A 21,472-nucleotide genomic window follows, 5' to 3' on the forward strand; every position below is an offset into this window, starting at 1 on the left:
AGCTGAAGGCAGTTAACAGGCATAAGCTAAGTTTTACAGCCACAGGACCTTTTAGGACGCTTACAAAGAGGAATTATACCTTCAGTGGGTGGTAAGTTCAGGATTTAATAACTAGGGTTACAGAGCACCAGAAGTGTTTAAATGCTCAGCCAAGGCAGGTCTATTACGCTAAATTTAGGATCATTATGTGAAGCCCGGGACTCTTAAACATGGGTTGGGAATATACACAGAACTAGTCTTGTTATTTACACAGAACTAGTCTTGTTATTCACAATGGGTTGATAGGCCCCAAAACAGTAGAGGCCAGGTAGTGGTACATAATTGTCAGAGTTGCTTTACCATTAGAGTCTTGGGGGTAGCCAAAGGGTCTTAATGGCAAGGAGTAGTATAGATAGATAATAGAATATAGTGTCTCTAGGGGAAAAATAGATGGGCAGCGAATTACTGTGTTACTTAACATATACAACCAGAAGGCAAGAATAGAGGAGCAGGAGGCTGAGAGCTGTAGCCCAATAAAGCATTGCAATTCCTTGCTGATTTCCCAGATCTGAGACTATGTTCAGATCTGGAACCCATTATCTAAAGAGTTAGCCAATTTCCCAAGAGAAAGAACCCTGCAATGCAAAAACAAATATATACAGTACTGCAAAGCTTTCTTCAGTTCTTCCCTCATAGAGATTTATAGACATTTACTAATGTGGTTGTTGCTGTTAAAAGGAGAGTAACCAGCCGTTTTGATAACTATTTGACATTGATACATGGAGACCCAAAGTATTTTCATGGCCTTCAGAGTGGGCGCACGCAAAGACTAAGTAGTAAATGGGGTTCTGGCCAAAGTAGGTTCACTATGTCCATGGATCCACCCTGTTGGACCATGCACCCCATTTACCACTACTTTAGCCAGGACCCTGTGGTCATTTCCTGAAAGTATAATTGGAATTTACATACTTGAAAATTGAAGTTAGCCTCAATTGGGTCCTTTGTCTGTGGGGCAAGAGCTATCATAGAGGATGAAGGCCAAGTGGAAGACTTTGAAACTGCCTCCCCAACTGCCAAAGATGGTAAATTACAATTTCTTATCCCAGGGGTGATGGAAGGTATTAGTGCAACCATTAAAGATCCAAAGAATGCAGGGATAGTGGTCCCTATCATATCACTTTAATTCATTAGTCTGGCCCTGCAGAAACCAGATGGCTCTTGAGGAATATCAGTACACTACAACAAGCTCAACCAAGCAGTAGCCTGGACCACAACTGTTGTGCCAGACACCGTTTCATTGCTAGAGCAGAGTAGTAAGGCCTCAGGTACATGTCTACTGGCTTAGTGAATGTGTTCTTTCCATTCTAATCAGAAATTGTCTGCATTCACATGAAAGAGACAAAAATACTCATTTGCTTCTTCGCTATGGTAACTCTTTTGCTGTGTGTCATAAAATAGTCTGAAGAGATCTAACTATCTAAACATCCCATAGGATATTATGTTGATTATGTTGAGGACATCATGCTCATAAACTGGTTATCACACTGGAGGTCTTGGTGAGACATGCGTACTCTAGAGTATGGGAAATAAGCCATTAAAAGATTAGTAGTCTTGCCACTTAAGTACACTTTTTAAGAGTCCAGCAGTCAGGGCTATGACAAGACATGTCCATCAAAATAAAAAACACATTGCTGCATCTTGTATTCCCTACTGCAAAGAAAGAAGCTCCTAGTGCCTAGTAGGCTCTTTGGGTTCTGGGGGCAACACATTCCACACTTAGGACATATACCAAGTATATGTCCATATACTGCTCTGGACATATACCAAGTGATAAAAATGGTAGCCAGCTTTTAGCAGGGGCATGAGGGAGGGGGGCTAAATCAGAAAGGGCTGTGCTATTAATGAAAAATGTATGGATTTGACAAAACAAAAAATGTAAGAAATAACAGTCAAAACAGAAGACAAGTGGCAACTGGGAAAAGTGTTTGCAAAATTAGACAGAGTTGTCATCCTTATTATACAAGGAATACTTCTAAATTACCAAGAAAAAGACAAGCCCTTAAGTTGCACAAGGATAAAAAAAATAAGCAGGCATTTTAAGAAAAAAATTGAAAACGGGAAGTAATTAGTTATGGCTTCATTCTCTAATTGGCCAAACCACCAAAAAATTGTTCTTCCTCAAATTCCTTAGCTATGTATAAGAGTTTTCCAGAGCTTAACTATTATCTCCACAGAGGCCTTTTCTGACCCTTGCATGGAAGACGCCTCTTTAATATTGCCTCCGTTTAGGATATTTGGAAAAGGGGGTAAGGAGGGAGGTAGTATAACCACTTTTCTTGTGTGGTCCACTCAACGTCTTCAAGTTCCATGTTCCTTCTTGCTACTCACTTCTCCAGCAATTTGGTCACTACTCACTTTGTCATACATCATTGGAGATTCATAGAGCAGAGCCCCCCTAAAGGTGATACTGCTGTTTCTACAAAGGCCTTTGTATGTAAGATAGGGTCGAGCATAAGGAAGACCTTACTCCTTCTAGGCACCATCATATCAGGTTGTTTCAGTGTCTCTTATTTTTCTGAAGGGCCAGGAAAACTAAGCTGTAAAATACAGGAATTTTCCTGAATCCTCCAGCATTCTCTGGCATAAAAGAAAAAGGGGTCAGCTGAGACTACATCCCAGTAGGAGACCATCTGGCCTAAAATGAAACCACTCCCAGACTGCAACATGTTGACATGGCAGTAAGAAGCATCCATAGAAGAGGTTACTGCTACATCATAAGGGCAAGTGTGTCCCAACATCTTGAGTTTGCAGCCTGACATCTGGTCCACAGAGCAGCAATTTCAAAAGAGGAAACAATTGGCAGTTAGAGAAGGAAATGGCATAGCTACCATTGGAATTTTTGGTAATCTCAAAGAAAAAAAAAGGAAACGGTATTGGCTGAAAAGAAACACATGAAGTGAACAGGATAAGGAGAACTTTCGGCCTTATTTTCATAAAGAGAATTGCAGAGAACTGTGAACATTTGTTATAGGGACATTTCATGAGCAACTCAGGGACCCTAATGAGGAGATAAATGACTTGGAAGACTAGGATTTTCAAACATAACCAGTGAGGCAAAAATATTACTACTACTATTTGTATATACTATGACTCTTGATCATCCTGAATGGTGTGGTCTGAAGAAACACTTAGGACTACCAGACTGCCTCATTTCAAAAAAGAATGTAAGATGGCTTATAAGGCTAGGCAAAATATAGCCAAATAACATCATCTGAAGTATATGAGAAGGAAAAGGGATCAAGAATAAGACTAATATAAATAATACCAAAGTGCCCTGTTTTCTGGATGGAGCACAAATTTAGCTCTTGCTTCTTATTGGCAAACATAAAAAGCCAATTCACAATGTACCTAAGATAGTAGCAAATGAACTGTTTAGAAGAGGTGCAAATATTACAGTAAGGTCAGAATGAAATAAATTCAGACTCCACAAAAAGAGCCCATTGTGTGATGTAATCAACTTTCCTACAGTTGACACAATGATGAGTTTCATAGAATTGTTTATAGAATGTCCTGCAATGCTAACCAATGGCTTCAAACTCAAGAGAAATTCTAGGGGTAAGTCAGGAAGTTACTGTCCAGGTGGTCTTTACTAGGTGCTTGCCAGACTTAATTCTCAGGTACATTCTAAAATATCTGAGCAAGTGATAAAAAGCAAATCCCTAACATTCCTTTATAAATACTGTTAACCACAGTCAAACTCACAGAAGATAGATATTAGCTAGCTGAGGGTTCATGACTAGAGTTCAGCCACCCTAGGGTTCTAGGAAAAACAGTCTTAATGGGACATTAAGCTGGTGTAGGAGTGACATCTTTTAGGCAAACTTGAGTTTAATAATCAGTAGTTTCTGAGAGAATACTCTAGAGTTTGACCGAGGTTCTCTCTAGGAAAAAAAAAAAATTGAATCTGTGCTCTCACACAGACAGATGGGCCATTTAGGTTCCAAAGTTCTGCTCAATATAACCTAGTCTTAATTAATTTTAGTCTGGAAAATGTTTAAGGAAGGCATAACTAAACAGTGGCCATTAAAAAATCTTTCCCCTCCCCACAATTCCCAAAAAGCATCCATAGAAAGCCTAACTTTGAGTACTGTGGTTTCCTGATGTTCTTCCAAGTTAAATTATTTATCTAATGAACATTGCGGTATCTGAATGAAGTGACCTTCTGTGTAGAATTAGGAACCAAGTGAAATTTGGAAAACAGCTTGGTGTTTCTAAACTATAAGAGCTCTCTATATACCCAGGATATTAATTTTTTTTGAGGCGGAGTTTCGCTCTTGTTGCCCAGGCTGAAGTGCAATAGCGTGATCTCAGCTCATTGCAACCTCTGCCTCCTGGGTTCAAACGATTCTCCTGCCTCAGCCTCCCAAGAAGCTGGAATTACAGGCCCCCACCACCACGCCTGGCTAATTTTTTGTATTTTTAGTAGAGATGGGGTTTTGCCATATTGGCCAGGCTGGTCACGAACCAGGACATTAAATTTTTATCAAATATTAATGTTCTAAAATGTTCCCACTTGTATTTTTTCTATTATGTTTTTGGGCATACTGAAGTTTTAAATTTTCATGTAATAGATGTAGCAATTCTGGTTTTACCTTTTAGCCTTAACGGGTCATTTCTCATCTAAGAATGAGAAGTTCACCTACATTTTCTACTGTTTATTTTACATGTCTTTAAACCTATTAATCATTTTATATTTCTTTTGGTATACAGAGTAAGAATGGGAATTTATCGCTCTCACCCCTCAATTAAGCAATAGTCCCAGGGCTATTTAAAGAATATTTCTACCTTTCCCCAGTAATGTGAAATCAAACCATTACCTTATTCTAATATCTTTCGATAAAATCTGTTTTTATGCTTCTGATTCTATCCATTAATCTATATATTCTTGCATCCATTCCACACTGATATTAGTGTAACTTAATATATCCAAATATACAACTTTACAAATCCCACTTCTCCTGTTACTCTAAAACTTTTCCTGGATATTCTGGCCCAGGTATTACTTCTTTATAGTTTCCATTTTAAATTTTGCAGTCTCTGAGAAAGGGCTCCAGTTCCATGTGCCTTATGCATTACGTACTTTGAAAGTACTGGATTCCTCAGACTTCAACTAAATGTTTTTCCAACACTTTGTCTCTCCCAGTGACAGGGTCTAGTGGTGGGGATAAAATGGAAGGGGTCAAGGAAAGAAAGTGCTGAATTCTTAGTTCTAGTTTTCTCTCAACACCAGAAATAACTGCCACTATTTTCTCCTGAATAACCTAAGAAAAACACATCATGCCACTCCCAATATTAGTTATCTTCAAAAACCTGTCTAGTCTCGTCTTATGAAGGAAGGCATATTCATTCCGTCTATCAGCAGGACTTTGACCCTGTGACTTGTTAAAAACAAAACAAATGCTAGCCTACTTATGAAAGAGCTACAGTCAAAAATCAAGTACTAAGGATGGATAGAAAAGAGAAAGACAAAGCCTAAGAATTAAAACAACAAAACAAACCAACAAAACTGCCAGATATAGAATCAAGCTTTATTTTTACTGAATGATAGTATAAGCTTTTAATATAACATAGGCATGTATAATATTGCAGATATTTTAATTTGAAAATAAAGGGAAAATACATTTAATTATGACATTTTTCTTAGTTTTACTTTGAATTCCAAATAAGAATTTTAATACATTTTTGGCTGGGCATGGTGGCTTATGCCTATATCCTAGCACTTTGGGAGACCGAGGAAGGTGGATCACCTGAGGTCAGGATTTCGACAACAGCCTGGCCAACATGGTGAAACCCTGTCTCTACTAAAAATATAAAAATTAGCCAGGCGTGGTGGTGCACACCTGTAATCCCAGCTACTTGGGAAGCTGAGGGAGGAGAATTGCTTGAATCTGGGAGGCAGAGGATGCAGTGAGCCGAGATTGTGCCATTACACTCCAGCCTGGGCAACAGAGCGAGACTGCCTCTTAAAACAAAACAAAACAAATGCAAAACAATTTTAATATCTTTTTTACTAAGATGTAAAATGTCAGATGTTCAGGACAATTTTACTGCTGAATCCCTGAAAGACAAAGCGTATTTTATTCAATTTCATATTCCTCCCAAATTGTTCACAATGGTTACTTCTGAACATAAATATTTGCATAATTTTAAAAGAAATTATTCCATATATATACATATATATACACACGCACACACACATACATATACACACACACACACACACGCACACACACACACAGACATATATACAGAATTTGGCTATTCCACTATTGTCATATTTAGGTTCTGGTGCCATATTGAATGCCAGTTAAATAGCTTCCATTTGTGTCTCCTTGTTTCTACTATGACTATTAATATGGAAAGGCAGAACAAACAGTGCCATTAAATTTTTGTAAGATTTAAAATCAGAAAATCAGGCCAGGCACAGTGGCTCACGCCTGTAATCCCAGCACTTTGGGAGGCTGAGCAGGTGGATCACTTGAGGCCAGGAATTGGAGACCAGCTTGGCCAACATGGTGAAACCCCAACTCTACTAAAAATACAAAAATTAGCCAGATATGGTGGCAGCCACCTGTAATTCCAGCTACTCAGGAGGCTGAGGCAGGAGAATTGCTTGAACCCGGGAGGCAGAGGTTGCAGTAAGCCAAGATCATGCCACTGCACTCCAGCCTGGGTGACAGAGTAATACCCTCCCTCAAAAAATTAATTAATTCATTAAATAAAATCAGAAATCTATTCTGGAAATCAGTCATCAAACACCACAATTTTGGGAATATAGTTTGGACCACCACTTCCTTTTCTGGAAACCATTTTTAGTATAAGAAAATGAGCCAGAATAGACCTTGCCAAATAAGTTTCCCCAAATCACAATTATTCTAAGAATGAACAAATTAAGTCATAAATGTATGCAATCATTTTTGAATGTCTTTGCAGAGAAATATTCAAAGTGGTAAGATGGATTGAACTGCCAACCAAAATTGTCAATCTTTATTTCTGTCTTCACTATTAAGCTAAAAAGGTAATTTTTCTCTTGAATGATGTGAAGAATTGAATTTCTTTCAACTGTTCCAAAAATCTGTAAGTACAATACTACCTAATCTCCTGTTATACAGCAGACTCCCATGTGGTACATCCAATTCATTATGCAAAACACTAAATTGTCTGCAATGCAAGCCATAGAACACATCCAGTTTATGGCATCAATGACTATATCCAGGATGCATTCCCTTTTTAAGGTTTTAGTATAGAGTCATTCAAGAATAGAATAATAAATAAACCTGGGTTCCACATCCTTGTAAAACATTATTAATTTAGGTGGGCTGAATTTTTAATGCTTCTATTGGCTACCCACAAAAATGGGAAGTTTTGGCAAAGGAAAGGAGGAATGATTGAGGTAGAATTCAGTCAAGCAAGTACCTTTTAAAGTCAGATGGTAGATTTTCTGACTGTGATTTCTATTACAGAAAATCTGAATTCAGAGAACCTCTGTGGTTTTATCTCAACTTTAGCATATCTAAACATCCTGTTAAAAATCTTATTCTAAAGAATGTTATGATTGAGTAATGCAACTGGTCAGTATCTGAGTTGATGCAGAAAATAAAATATTAAGACATTTACCATATATATAGGTGCTATCATTGTGGCAACTTCCACAATAACCTTTTAAGACTAATTAAGAAAAAAAAAAAAAGACTAATTAAGAAAATCAAATATAAAATATATTTTTAACTACAAATAAATTATTTTTAAATTATACAAATTATTATATAATTATATGTAAAAAATAGTGCTTTATATTAAATAAGAACATGTGATGAAGAAACAGGGCTCACCAGGTAAGTTTTAGGCTTCAGTTCAAATAGGAGAGAAAAGCATATATTCACTTGGGCATCACTACTGAAGACATAAGTGCCTCCAAAAATACACAGGGAGACTGGTCATCCTTCTTTTTCAATTGTTTCATCAAGAAGAATCTTTTTCAGGTGATAAAACTTACAAGCTAAATTAAAATGCACTCTACTCATTGGCAAGCTACATGAACAAGAATAATGTGATCACAGTACTTGGAAGTTTTTGATTTATAACTATACTATTCTCTACTTATAAGGCTGCAGTCTAGGAGGCAGAGCAATGAATCATTACAATTGTCTATCTGGGAAATGTCAAAAGATTAAGTAAGGGCAAAAGAAGAGAGAAAAGGAAAGCACACACATTTCTGTCCGAGAAATATTCCTCTATTAATGGAGGTACATCAGTAGCACATAAATCCAGTGCTAAATAAATAATAATTACATTTTTAAAATCTTCAAGCAAAATCACTAATGAACCATAATGCTTAAACTTCCTTGGTGGAAAGCAGATGACCCTCTGAAGCTCTGATAACTAAATGATTCCTTATCCAACTATCATTTGGTAATCTACTCCTACATATTAAGCAATTTAAAAAGCAAATTTAAGTTGAGGAAATAATTAGATATTTGAACCAATCATTAATGGATCCAGCATTTTTGAAAAAGGACACATATAGTTTAATTGATACTTTGCCAATACAAAAATAAGCATCCACAGAATGTTTATTTACTGTTTAAATTACTCCATATTTTCATATACTGTGAACAGAAAATATATTTTACCCCACACATAGTAAAAGCAAACAAGTGCAATCTTTCAAACATTAAAATCATAATCAAATCTGTACAACAGATAAATAAATGTATACCTCTAACAGCTTGTAAAAAAAAATCAAACAAAAAGCAAAAATATTTATTGCCCAAATTCACCAGTTTACTTAAAATTCTACTTATGGTAATACAGCTCAATCATAACAACTTGCATGTTTACTACACTGCACAAGTTTAGACTGATAAATATTTAAAATAGGAGGTGGATAATAGGAAATACTAAATGGCTATAAAGAGCTTTCCAAATATTGGAAATAATATACGAAAATTAATTAGTGGGGATAACATATTAAGTGGATCCACAGAGTAACTGGTATTACACTGGTATAGCTTGAGGAAAGGAAACAGGTGAACGTTTGGATTGGAAAAAAAATTTTGGCTTTTTTATAAAAAGAAGCAACAATAACATCAACAATGACAAAACCCTGTCATGGAGCCTCTGAACTATTCTGTAAGACAAAGTGTACAAAGATTTAGGCTTGCATACCTGAAAACCACAGTTAGGAAGAAAAATCATTTCAGGAAACGTAACATCAGAACAAGAACACATATAAATTAAAGGCATACTGTTTATCATTCCACTTCATTGCACATATAAGAAAACAATACTGCCGTCATTCTTGAGTAAGAAAGTTTCCAATGAAATAGGAAGTTCCACAATGAATACAGGTGCAGACAGTCTTATTACCACAAATTTAGTTACATCAAAACACTCAGTGGTGTCACTAAGTTAATTAAATTATCTATACTTTTTACTGGAAAGGTAATCATTTCCCTGCCTTCATATGTTAACTTAAAATCACTTACAAATGGAAATATAGATTCAGTAGAAAAGACTTCACATGCAATCCTATACAATGCATTCCGGTTTTTTGTTTGTTTGTTTTAGTATTTCACATTGGATATGTACATTTCCAATATATACAACCACACATATTCAACAGATGTCACAGAACTGTCTTCTTGCCACAAACGTTTATATTTACATATACATTTATATCTCCAGATAGATGCTTTTCTCTTCTAGAGACACACAAAGGTAGCCTGAAGAGTTTAGGTTTTTTAGAATTTTTGGAACCTAATGTTTTGATTTATCTTGAATGGATGATAAGATGAGGAGTCCACAAAAAAATGCAGCTATACATGCCAACCTTTTCAAGAGAGATGAGTTATCTTTAGGAATAATAATCTGTGCAAGATCATTAGTGATCTGAGAAATTTCATGTGCCACACAAACAAATATGAAAGTGCTGACAATGATGTTGAGCACAGGGTTTCCAGGTATCAGTACCAAGATACCCCTTGTGTCCGCTGCCAGCCATATGTGATACTGGCAAATAAATAGCTAGGAGAAAAAATATTCAAGTCAGATATTTATAGAGGGTCCATGAATAAATTACAGTTTTTCCTAATTTAAACATTTGATTGCATAATAACATTAGAAGGCTTTCCTGAAACCATTTTATTCTGTCTCACTACTGGCCCTGAAAAGTCCACTGCAGTCTACTCCTTACAACTCCAGCTGCTAACACAATCTCTCTTATAAATGAGACCAAAGAAAATAATAGAACAACTGAAAAGTCCACTGCAGTCTACTCCTTACAACTCCAGCTGCTAACACAATCTCTCTTATAAATGAGACCAAAGAAAATAATACAACAATTATTCAAGAACTCAAAGAGGAATTTATTTTCCCTATTTTAAGAGACAATTTAATAAGTCTTATACTCTAAAAACTCTAAAATAAATGTTATTATTACAATATAAATTGTTTTAAAACATTCTATTTCAAATAATAAGCTTGGACTACTCAGAATACATTTTAAAACCTACTGTTCAAACTGATTTTGTAGATAATTTCATATTATGTATCTTACACAAAATGTAATGAGTTTATACTTTCTCCCACAATTTCCAATCATAATAAGGGTAAATTTTATTATGGTATGCATCAATAAACTGAATTCCAGTAATATATTTAATTATGGAGATGAACAAAAAATCAAAATCCCCTCAGTTTGATTTCATTTATATACCTGATTTAATATTTTTCTCTCTTGGTCTCAGCACCTTGGTTGTGCTTGAAAGCTCAAGACAACGTAAATAATATTTTGCAAGTAATCTATATCTAGTCATTTAAAAATAAGGCTTAAAAACATTCCAAAATACTTCAGTATTGTTGAAAGTTCTAAGTCTTTTCCCTGTAATTCCATAATAGCTTCAGTTTAGAAAAAAGTACGTCCGATTTTCATACTCACATATATGTGTGATATTTACACACATACACGTACATACACAAACATGTAACACCTGGCTGTGTAAGATAAGCAAAATATTAATGTACCAACCTCTAATGAAATTTTTCCAAACCAAGCAAAAAATGAACTGTAAACTGAACGGGCATATCCAGGGATGTTTCTTATTAGGATGAAGGCTAAAATCTAAAGAAAAAGCACAAAAGCAAATATTAACAATCTCTTTACTGAAAAGTATTTTGTATAAAGCTTTCTTTTAAATGATAACCTTATTCTTTATGTTAGTGAACTTGACACATATACAACAGTCTTTTTATATTCTAAAAGTATTAGAAAGTTATTTTTGTTCTAGAGTCTACCCAAACTGGATTTCTCAACACATGGTCTGTATGCTGCATACCAATGAACATTTTAAGTAGTACATGGCTGAAAAATTTTATGTATACTGGAAAAATTACAAATTTGCCTAGGGCCCTTTGTGTAGAAAAAGTTGCTATCATATTTATGTAGCAACACTTCACAAAATCATATAATATAATTTTGCTGCTCTCATAAAGTATCTGGTTGGTTGACAGTCATTCCCTCTCTTGACTCCCTTCAAATCCTCCTTCTGCTGACAGCCATGATAGTACGGGAAATGGCATGGCTTTTAACATGTCTTCATGTTTGCTCTGCATGGCCTGGCGAAATGATGTCTTGAACTATATTCACATGTAATATATTTTCCTCTCTGGATCTTTTCTCTCCTGAAACAATCTCCAGCTTTTGGGATCCTGGCCTTTACTTCTCTCCCCTATCCTTTTGTACCAGGTGGAACAATCTTTCATTTTCGGTGGAACAATCTTGCATTTTCTTTTTATTTATTTATTTATTTATTTTTATTTAAGTTCTAGGGTACATGTGCACAACGTGCAGGTTTGTTACATATGTATACCTGTGCCATGTTAATCATTGTCTCACATCCAATAACCAGCTTACCAAGCAAAGAATCCTTTCCTTAGAATGTACCCTCCTTACAAAAAGCAAGAAACTGTAAAGAAAAAAAGTATCTCCACTTTCACAACTACTTTCCAGAAACTTTCTCTTACAAAAGGATTGACAAATCTGTTCACACTTCAGGGAAAAACTCATATTCAATGTTGATCATCCTGGGCATTTTGTCAAAGGATCTAAGAAGTCTCTAGGATGCATAAAAGATGAAGGAGGAGGAGATAATATGGGAAGAAGGAACCAAAGTGAACCACTCAGGTATAATTAAATTGAGTGATTCTCATGGGCAACAGCATCAAAAAGACTCAAGTTTAAATTTAGTCTTTTGCTTGTGTTAGTTCTGGGACTTGTGGCAAGGCACTTAATCTTGTGGGTCTTTTTCTTAATTTACACAAATAGAGATAAGCTTTACTTTGAAAGGCTGATGTGAACATTAAATGAGAAAACATACATAAGGTACTTACTATAGCACAGGTTGTGAGTCATTTAAAGAAACATTGTAAATAATTAATAGTATAAGTGATACACAAAATGGTGAAAATCATGAATGTAAGACCTAAACAAAGGCTTTAAACATAAAACCATTTAATGAGTTATTATAATTAAAGTATTGCATAAGCTGTACAACGCTAAAAAGAATGTAGGCTCCATAAGAGTAGGAACTATGTCTGATTTGGTAACCACTGCAGACCTTGGCATAATATCTAGCATGTAGTATTAACTTTTTGGTTTTGTTTGTTTGTTTAAGACGGAGTCTTGCTCATCGCCCAGGCTGGAGTGCAATGATACAATCTCAGGTCACTGCAACCTCCGCCTTCTGGGTTCAAGTGATTCTCCTGCCTCAGCCTTCCAGATAGCTGGGATTACAGGTGCCCGCCACCACGCCCAGCTAATTTTTGTATTTTTAGTAGAGACAGGGTTTCACCATGTTGCCAGGCTGGTCTCAAACTCCTAACCTCAGGTGATCCACTAGCCTTAGCCTCCCAAAGTGCTGGGATTACAGGCGTGAGCCACCATTTTCTAAGGGCAGACTAAGTGAAAAATACTGAGCTACATCATTTCCATATATTAAATACAATAACCCTTTGAAAGAGATTTTAATATCCCTATTACTACAGACAAAGGAAAGGCTTAGAAAGATGAAGTAACTTCTCTACATTTTCTGGAGTTCAATCTCAAATCTCTCTGCCTCTAAAAACCATTTTCTTATCAAGAATTAAGATGTAAAAATTTCTCTAAATCAAGATAAGTACCTGTACCACAGAAACAGACGGATGGAGTTCATTGCACTCTGCTTTGTTTTTACAACTGCTAGCCCAGATGGAATAGGTCTAAAACAAAAAATGTATGGAAAAGTTCACAAAAGCAAATCTGGAAGAGGCATAAGCCTCACAGTGTTTTTTTTTTTTACAGTTCTTTATTTATAACATTACACTTCATTATGCTACGTAAAAACTATCAGTAAAAACTGCTTGCAAGTTTGCTCATCACCTGTTTTGGTATGTTCAACTGTCCAAACATAAGAAAGCACAGAGGGAGATGCACAAGCCTGTGCTTTTCTGGAAACTGATCAAAAGGCAGTGATGGCTCTCCATATGAAACACCTTACATTATATTTTATCCCAAATTTACTGTAACTTTTAAAATTCCCGTTTAATTGAGCTCTTATTTATTCTTCATTTTTAACTTATATAGTCTCTTTAGAATTTAAGTCCAGTAAGAAAAATAAGGAGATATACATCGCCTCAAGCATTTAACATTACCTTGATTTGATCATTATGCATTGTATGCTTGTATTAAAATATCACATGTGCCCCATAAATATGAACTAATATGTATTCATAATTAAAAATAAACAATTTTAAAAAATTATCGAAACTATTTTTATAGATAAAAATATGGTTTATCTTGGCAAACATTTTGCATGTATTTGAAATAAATGTGTATTCTGCTGTTATTGCTTACCTAACTATTCTAACATCAGGTCAAACTGATCGTGTCCTTAAGATATTCTATAACTTTACTAAATTTGTCTAGCTATCCTATCAATTACTGGAAGAGAAGTATTAAAATTTCTAAATATTAAAAAGAAAAATAAGGAGAAAAAAATAAAAGACTTATTACTAAAAATAATTGATTATATTTCCATATCTTAATGTTAATATTCCATACCATTTAGAATTTTGGAAAGTTTTCAAAACTTACCAAGAAAGAAACTACTGAAATAAACAATAGAAAATTTGAAATTTTGTTTGAAAAAAGAGGTTCACCCTTTCCTTCAGAAAGTATTTGACGCTTCTGCAAAGCCAGATAAATGAAAGCAAACAGCATTCCATGGAAAACTACCTGAAAAGTAAAGAGAGAAAATTTGTTTTAAACAGTTATTTTTCAAAAAACAGGAAAAATATTTGGTTAGTGAGGAATATATGAATAAAAGTAGGTAGGTTAAAAGCTTAAAGTTTGAAGTGTCTATGAAGGACTTCAAGAGTGAAACTTCAAGAAATGAAATAAAGCCGATGATTGTTAGAAACCATCAGCAATAGACAAGCAAGCATCTCTTGGAACAATATGAGATAACGCTGGTTCATTCTGAGCAGTCTCAGTGGCAAATGAAGTAATAAAGACAATTTAAAAATAATAAGAAACTCTCCTACAGACATATGATAAAATTTAAATGCACCCAACAAAGATGAAACACATTTTATATCAGTCCTTTCAGTCAAATAAAACAAAGAATAACACCACCAAGTCATAATTCTGAAAAGAAGTGTATGCTCATAAAAGTGAAAAAAATATGGTAGACCAGAAAGTACATGAGCTTTCTCTTTTTAAACAAAGACTTAATATGAACTATCATTGCAATAGACTGAACGTTTCCTTCCACTCAAAATCGTAAGTTGAATCATGTTAATCCCCAGTGTGACAGTTTTGGAGGTAAAGCCTTTGGTTGGTCACTAGGTCAGAGCCTTCATGAATGGGATTCATGCCCTTTAAAAAAAAGACCCCAGAGAGCACCCTTGACCCTTGGAACACGTGAGGACAGAGTGAGAAGTCAAGTGTCTATGAAATAGCAAGTGGGCCCTCACCAGACCAAATCTGCTGGTGTGATTTTACACTTCCCAGCTTCCAAAACTGTAAGAAATAAATTTTTGTTGTTTATAAACCACCCAATCTATGGTACTCTATTACAGCAGCCTAAATAGACTGGGACAGTCGTATCATAATACACTGCTCTAATGAGAACGTTGAGAATTTAAAAATTATTTGATGTGGAGACTTCAGCAAAGATTTTATTCAGATGTGGTTTTGAAATGCAATGTAGTACACTGGAAAAATGCATAGGTGTTGGAAACTAGGAAAGGCAAAGAATAGGCACTAAGAAAACATTTGTTGGAAAAAAGAGATGAGTCAAAAAGGGAAGGAAAAAAGGAAAGAATGAAGTAATCAATAGTTATTTAGTATCTGTTTTCCAAATGCTGTGCTAGATTTACATTTTCTTGGCCAACTGAACCTTAACCCTTCTTCAAGATCAAGTTCATAGACTAATACAAGACACTGCTCTTTCTTCTTTGCACACTTCTACCACTAAATCTATATTGCATAGTTTAGTATCCTCTTATAATAGTAATCTTGGGTTTTAAACTAGACTCTTAAAGCTTAGAAGCCTGCTGAGATGTCTTCTTTCTTTCTCTAATGTATACTTCATGGCATCAACATCTAGGGCACATATTGAAACTCAATAAACATTGTTTTGAATGGCCGAAGCATATATACAACAAGTCACCTATAAATCAAAATTATAAGTCAGACAATGTTATCTTGTTAGATAACATTTTAAAATAATATTTCCCAGCAGATATATATATACACATGCATACCCTTTCACTGCTGTAAAGAAAGGAGTGCAGGGGGTAGTGGACTGCTGGACTGCTTTGATTTACTAAATCAACATCTTTCTTTATTCTGAAACTAAGTATAGATAGATCACAAATTTCCAATCGTTTTCCAACAGTATAATTTGAAATGACAAAATATCACAAAGTAAATACATACATAACGGTCTAACCTCCATCTGAACCACCATTCATATACATTCCCTTTCAGTTCAAAACACTTGGACAATGGCCAAAGAGAAAAGATCTTCTCAAATGCACCCTGAGAAAAGGAATCCAGAAAATAAATTAAGATGGTACAAGTCAATATTTGCTTTGCAATTCTATTATAGATTATAGTTTCCTAAAGTTTGGATTATATAAGAGTCATTCACAATGTTAAAATTCTGTTTTATTTCATTTGAAAATATCACTTCCTTTGAAAGGTATTTCAAATGAAATTTGAAAAATTTGAAAAATAATTTATCTTCCAATGACCAAAAAAGATGGCTTAAAACTTGGTAAACTTATTTTCACTTCACATGAAAGGCTACTGAGAGTGTAAAATTTTCTTATGCCCCCACATAAAAAAATCTGGTAATTAGAAAATCATTCTACATAAAGTTTTTAATCTCACAGACAAAATAACTAGTATTTACTCATCAAACAGAAAAATACAAAATATTTCAGCCAATATGGTATCAGTATCCCAAATAACAACTGTTAGAGTTAAAATATAGTTATCATTCTCCAAATGTCCTCAATAATCTATAATTAACTATTTGAGTTAAAAGAGTCCTCTGAATGAGTCACCTTACTCAATCAACCATACCCAAATTCCATTACCAGCCTTTGAAACAAAGTTTACAGTTTTACTCTGGCAAAGTTAGTGAATAGTACCCTCTTATGAATCTGACAGGTTGGAAAATCTGGGAATGAAGGGGCAGAAGTCTTGGGTACATTCCTGCACATTAATGAAGTCTTTCAAAGAAGAGAACAAAACCCTCAATTTTCAGAATAAAGAATCACAATGAACTCTATCAAGGAAAGCTCCATTATTAGACCTAATGCTACGGCATAAAAAGTGTAACATCGTGACTTTTAAAGAGGCCATTAAAAAACAAAGAAAAAAGATGAAAATAATATTATATTTTAGATAATGTTGAGTCTTTAGGTCAGAAGAACTTTATAATATTATTTTAATAAAACGCAACTGTCTCCATTTAACCACAGAAATCAAAATGCACCAGCATGGCACATGTATACATATGTAACTTACCTGCACATTGCGCGCACCAAAGTATAATAATAATAATAATAATAATAATAAAAAAATTAAAAAAAATGCACATAACATATTAAAAAAAGGTTATATCAAAATCTATGTGCCAGAAAATTAAGGATGATTTTTACCAAGAGTGGCAATCTGAAGTCTGAAGTACTTGTAGATCATACATATGTGTGTGTGTGTGTATATATATATATATATATCAGCATGAATATAGATATACACTAGGTATGTACCTCTCAGATAAAATATATGATCTTATGATCATACATATGTAACACATCTATGATTATATATAAATGTATACCCAATTTAAAATTTTATCTCTAATTAAAAATTTCTTATTATGTGATCAATAAACAAATATTAAGCCCTATTTTGTGAAAGACAGTGGGCTTTTTGTTCTTGTCCAGGGGTCAACACTGACCCAAAGCTAGGGAAACATTCTTAATCCCTATATTGAACCTCTAGTCAGCTTTTCTTTCTTTCCCTCAGTATATCGACAGAGTGTTGGGAATTTTAATAACTGTCAAGAAGTTGTTGCCCTAACCTGGCTATTTCCTTATACATGTGTTAGTTGTTTCCTTATTTATCTTCTATAAAGAAGCTTGAGTGTCAGGCAGAAATAATAGTGCTTTAAAGACTTTTAAGTATAAAAACAAATATAAAAGTCTACAAAAAGAAAAAAAAAAACCAAACATCATAGGATTATACATACACACAAAATGCCTATAGGGCACTTCCTTCCACCTGATACAGCCAGGTACAAAACAGAGTGTTGAAGATGTGAGTACACTGCAGAATATGACACAACTACAGGCATTCGAATTAAAATGTGTTGTTATAAATATCATGCTGCCCAAATAATACATATGCCTGATGGATTTAACCAGCAGGTAGGAAGATTGCCATCCTGTTAAAATAACAGAAAATCTCAACCATCAGAATAGAAAAATACAAGGTTAGAGCTAAAAAAAATGACCAAAAGTTTTATTTAATTAAACATACTATAGATACACAAACCCCTTTGCTCCTAAGTTGGTTGTACTAACTGCTAAAATTTTACTTTATGTAGCTATGGAAAAATCAATACTTCAATGCAATGAATAATACAAAAACTAGCTGCAAATTCTGTCAAGAAAATTTTGATCTCCACTTAGACTAGTGTCTTATAAGAAGCATTCAACAAATGTTTGATTGATCAAAGTCAAGTAAAACGGATCTTGAACAACTGCCAGAGGAAGAGCTTTAACTTGCACAACAAAAACAGTGGTAACAAAGTATATATATCTCAAAATAACTACACTGAGTAGTCAACTTCAGAGCGACACTTTTATTACAGTCATTAAAAAATGAAGCTAAAAAAAAGCTCTGACTCTTCTCACATGCTTTAATAGACTTGAACTTTAAAATATTAAAAAATATAAACTGAAAAGATTGTACAAACCTGAGAATATGCCAAAAAACATATGAATAACAGCAAAACGCCTAGTTTCAACAGTAAGCCAAAATGCCAGAAACAATTTCCTAAGAGAGAAAATATTTAATTTACTAAAAAATAAATTTATATTAGACAACATATTAAACACTCTCTATTTGATATATGTACACGCCAAATAGTTCTTAAAATAATATAAGAATGCTTACAAGAATACACAAAATATATCTAGTTAGTATAAATTACAAGTAGGACAAAAAGAAAAACAAAGGATTCTTGTTAGGAATGAGGCTATAAAGTATAACTGATACTCTGTACACCTGCTGTTCATCCATTAGAAATGTATTTTAAAATGCCTCCTGGATTCAATTATACTTATTCATTATTCAAAGTTACAGCAAAATCTGGAACAAGATGTTCAATATAATTCTAACAAACACTCCTGTTGAATATGACTTAGGTGATATTGCTTACACATTAAAGTTCCAAGGAGAAAGCTTAAACCCCCTAATGGATTAGAGTTTAAACATAAAATGTATTTTAACATATGCATATTTAAAATTATGTGTCCAAAGTTTATACATATTGATAGTTTATTCAATTAATATGCTGGGTTTGTATAGAGAAATTAAACTACAGAGGCTGTCCAAAGACACTACTGGACTTTAATAGAGGCTAGACCTCAACTCATTCCTGAAAAATTATTTGATGTTATACTGGAAGCCAATGGAAAAATATTTTTGACATATAACATTTGGTTGAAAGAGTCAAGTTAAATACATTTTTTAAAATAAAACATTATTTTTCCAAAAAAGGAAGATTTTATTTTAATGATATGATCTTGACGGTGAAAAAAGCATTAAGGTAAGTGACTGTGGCCTCACTTTGAACATTATTAGTAACTAACCACGTGAAATTAGAAAATAACAAGCTTTTGGGTATTTAGGTTCCTTATATGTAACAGGTTGATAATAACTGCTTCAAAGCTTGTCTAGAAAATACATTATATTAGTGCTTTTAAATTGTGTTTGACATAAGAAGACTTTCGCAAAGAAATATTTACTCAAAATCTCAATATATACATAAATCAAAGTAGAGCTGCCAAGATTGAAACAAAACACAGGGGCATGGAGGCCTATTTGGCTTTCCCTTCTCTCTTCCAGCTCTCTCCACTCTGCCTCTGTATAAGAAGACAGTTTAAAAACTGTAGCATTAGTTAATATGTAAAATGGTTTTGAAGAATTAAAATTTAAAAAAGAAAAAACACATATAATGTAAACTATTATTCTCCACTGTTATATTACTTTAACTACTTGGCTGTAACATTTTAGAAATACTGTTTAAGAACAGAATTTCGAAATGTCAAAACTACATATAAATTTAAACTGTCTACATCACTTAATAAAAATAATATCCTTTAGCAACTAAAAAGAAATTTCACACATTGAAAAAATATATTTACTAACATAAGTAAGAAAGTATATTTACCGTTTGCTTTTTTTTGGATTATTTGTGGCCATAGTGCTAAAGTAACATATATGACCATGAACCATACAGTGACCAAGGGGACAAAGTAATAGAATTGATAAGGTCGATCCATTACTATACATAACACCACTACCAGGAAATTGAGACGAAATAAAACCTATTGAAAAGGAGAAGAAAATGGTTTCATTCTAAGTAATTGTTTTCATTCTAGGTATACACAAACAGCAAAGGCAGATTTTCTCTGAGAGAGTATAAATGGCTAAGATTCAATAATGACTGTACAAGTATATATTACGAATCCCTTAAATTACATTTGTTTTATAATCACTGTAAAGAGCTGAATATAAAATATGTATACATCATCATATTAACTAAATCCCAGCAAACCACCAACCTGAGCTGTCCTCTGGCTATAACTGCCATCTTGCTAAAAGAGAAAAAAACTCGTCCTTCTGAGGGCTATAGTTTAGAAGCATAAATTGGATTATCTTAAGAAAGCAGTGTCCATTTCATCTTTGTTTAATGTTGACTTACCCCATTTGGGATTAAATTAAGAGTTGTCATAGATACAAAATAGTATTACTCAAAACTCAAATTTAAAAATGTCTTTGGGACTTTCATAAGAGTCATTTCAGATATCAGTTTGATGTCATTCAAAAAACATAGAATTTGGGCAGATTTTTACTAGTGCTGTACCACTTACTATGTGACCTTGGGCAAATTATTTAAGCTCTCTGAGCCTTAGATTCCTCATCTGTAAATATAAAGATAACAACTCAAGGCTGTGATGTGGGGGTAAATGAAATAATGTTTAGAAACTGCTTAGCACTAGGTAGAAACTTAATTAATATTCATCCTCTTCTCAGAGAAAGAAAACATAGCACATTATACTAATTCCAGGTAACTATTTCTACAAAACTAAAGTGAATCAGCAATGCTGTCTCCTGTGTACCAGTGCTTTTATTATATATTAAATTATATTTTCCTTCTTTCACTAATAATTTATCTTGAAATACTAAACACAGAACACAGAATACAACTTTACAGTGCTATTTCATAAATTCAAATTATTCAGTCTTATAATGACTATATTTATATTTTTTTCTCAAGTTAATGCTTTCTCAAGAAAGTATGTTCAACTGAAAGAAAAGGAAATAACAGTGCATTCCTACCTGACATACTCTATGGATTCCAAAATCTCCTTTGATCCAAAAGTATGAGAAATGTCCATACCCTGTCTGAAATAAATATGCAGCAACCAGAACTCGAATGTGCATGTATACAGGCAAAAACTGTTGACAAAGATAAACAGGTAAAACATGTTGGCATCAACTACACCTTGGATTATCATAACAAGTACATTCAATAAAGATAATAAATCATTATTAGCATTTGGCATCAGCTCAAAGTTGATTCTCAAA

At 33.9% G+C, this 21,472-nt stretch overlaps 1 protein-coding gene across 11 annotated transcripts in view; it reads right to left on the reverse strand.

Annotated features, from left to right (window-relative positions):
- The window catches only part of CASD1 (CAS1 domain containing 1), a 92,093-nt gene that overhangs the window by 30,039 nt on the left and 40,582 nt on the right, over positions 1 to 21,472 (reverse strand). For 8 of the 11 annotated variants that reach the window (XR_010140878.1, XR_010140877.1, XR_008527094.2 and 5 more), the window contains exons 11-17: positions 21,224 to 21,343; positions 20,052 to 20,208; positions 18,573 to 18,652; positions 16,019 to 16,120; positions 14,171 to 14,311; positions 13,219 to 13,296; positions 11,069 to 11,161 (exon numbers count right to left, since the gene is read on the reverse strand). Coding sequence is in view for 5 of the 11 variants with exons in the window: in XM_024250325.3 (XP_024106093.1) it covers positions 11,069 to 11,161; positions 13,219 to 13,296; positions 14,171 to 14,311; positions 16,019 to 16,120; positions 18,573 to 18,652; positions 20,052 to 20,208; positions 21,224 to 21,343 (771 nt within the window). In the remaining 6 variants the exon portion in view is untranslated. Of the gene's footprint in view, positions 1 to 8,543; positions 10,066 to 11,068; positions 11,162 to 13,218; positions 13,297 to 14,170; positions 14,312 to 16,018; positions 16,121 to 18,572; positions 18,653 to 20,051; positions 20,209 to 21,223; positions 21,344 to 21,472 lie in introns of those variants that run through there. The other 3 variants (XM_002818247.6, XM_054559473.2, XM_063726079.1) reach the window with 1 other exon arrangement.

This window comes from Pongo abelii, chromosome 6 (genome assembly GCF_028885655.2).
Source record: "Pongo abelii isolate AG06213 chromosome 6, NHGRI_mPonAbe1-v2.0_pri, whole genome shotgun sequence".
Taxonomy (NCBI): Eukaryota; Metazoa; Chordata; class Mammalia; order Primates; family Hominidae; genus Pongo; species Pongo abelii.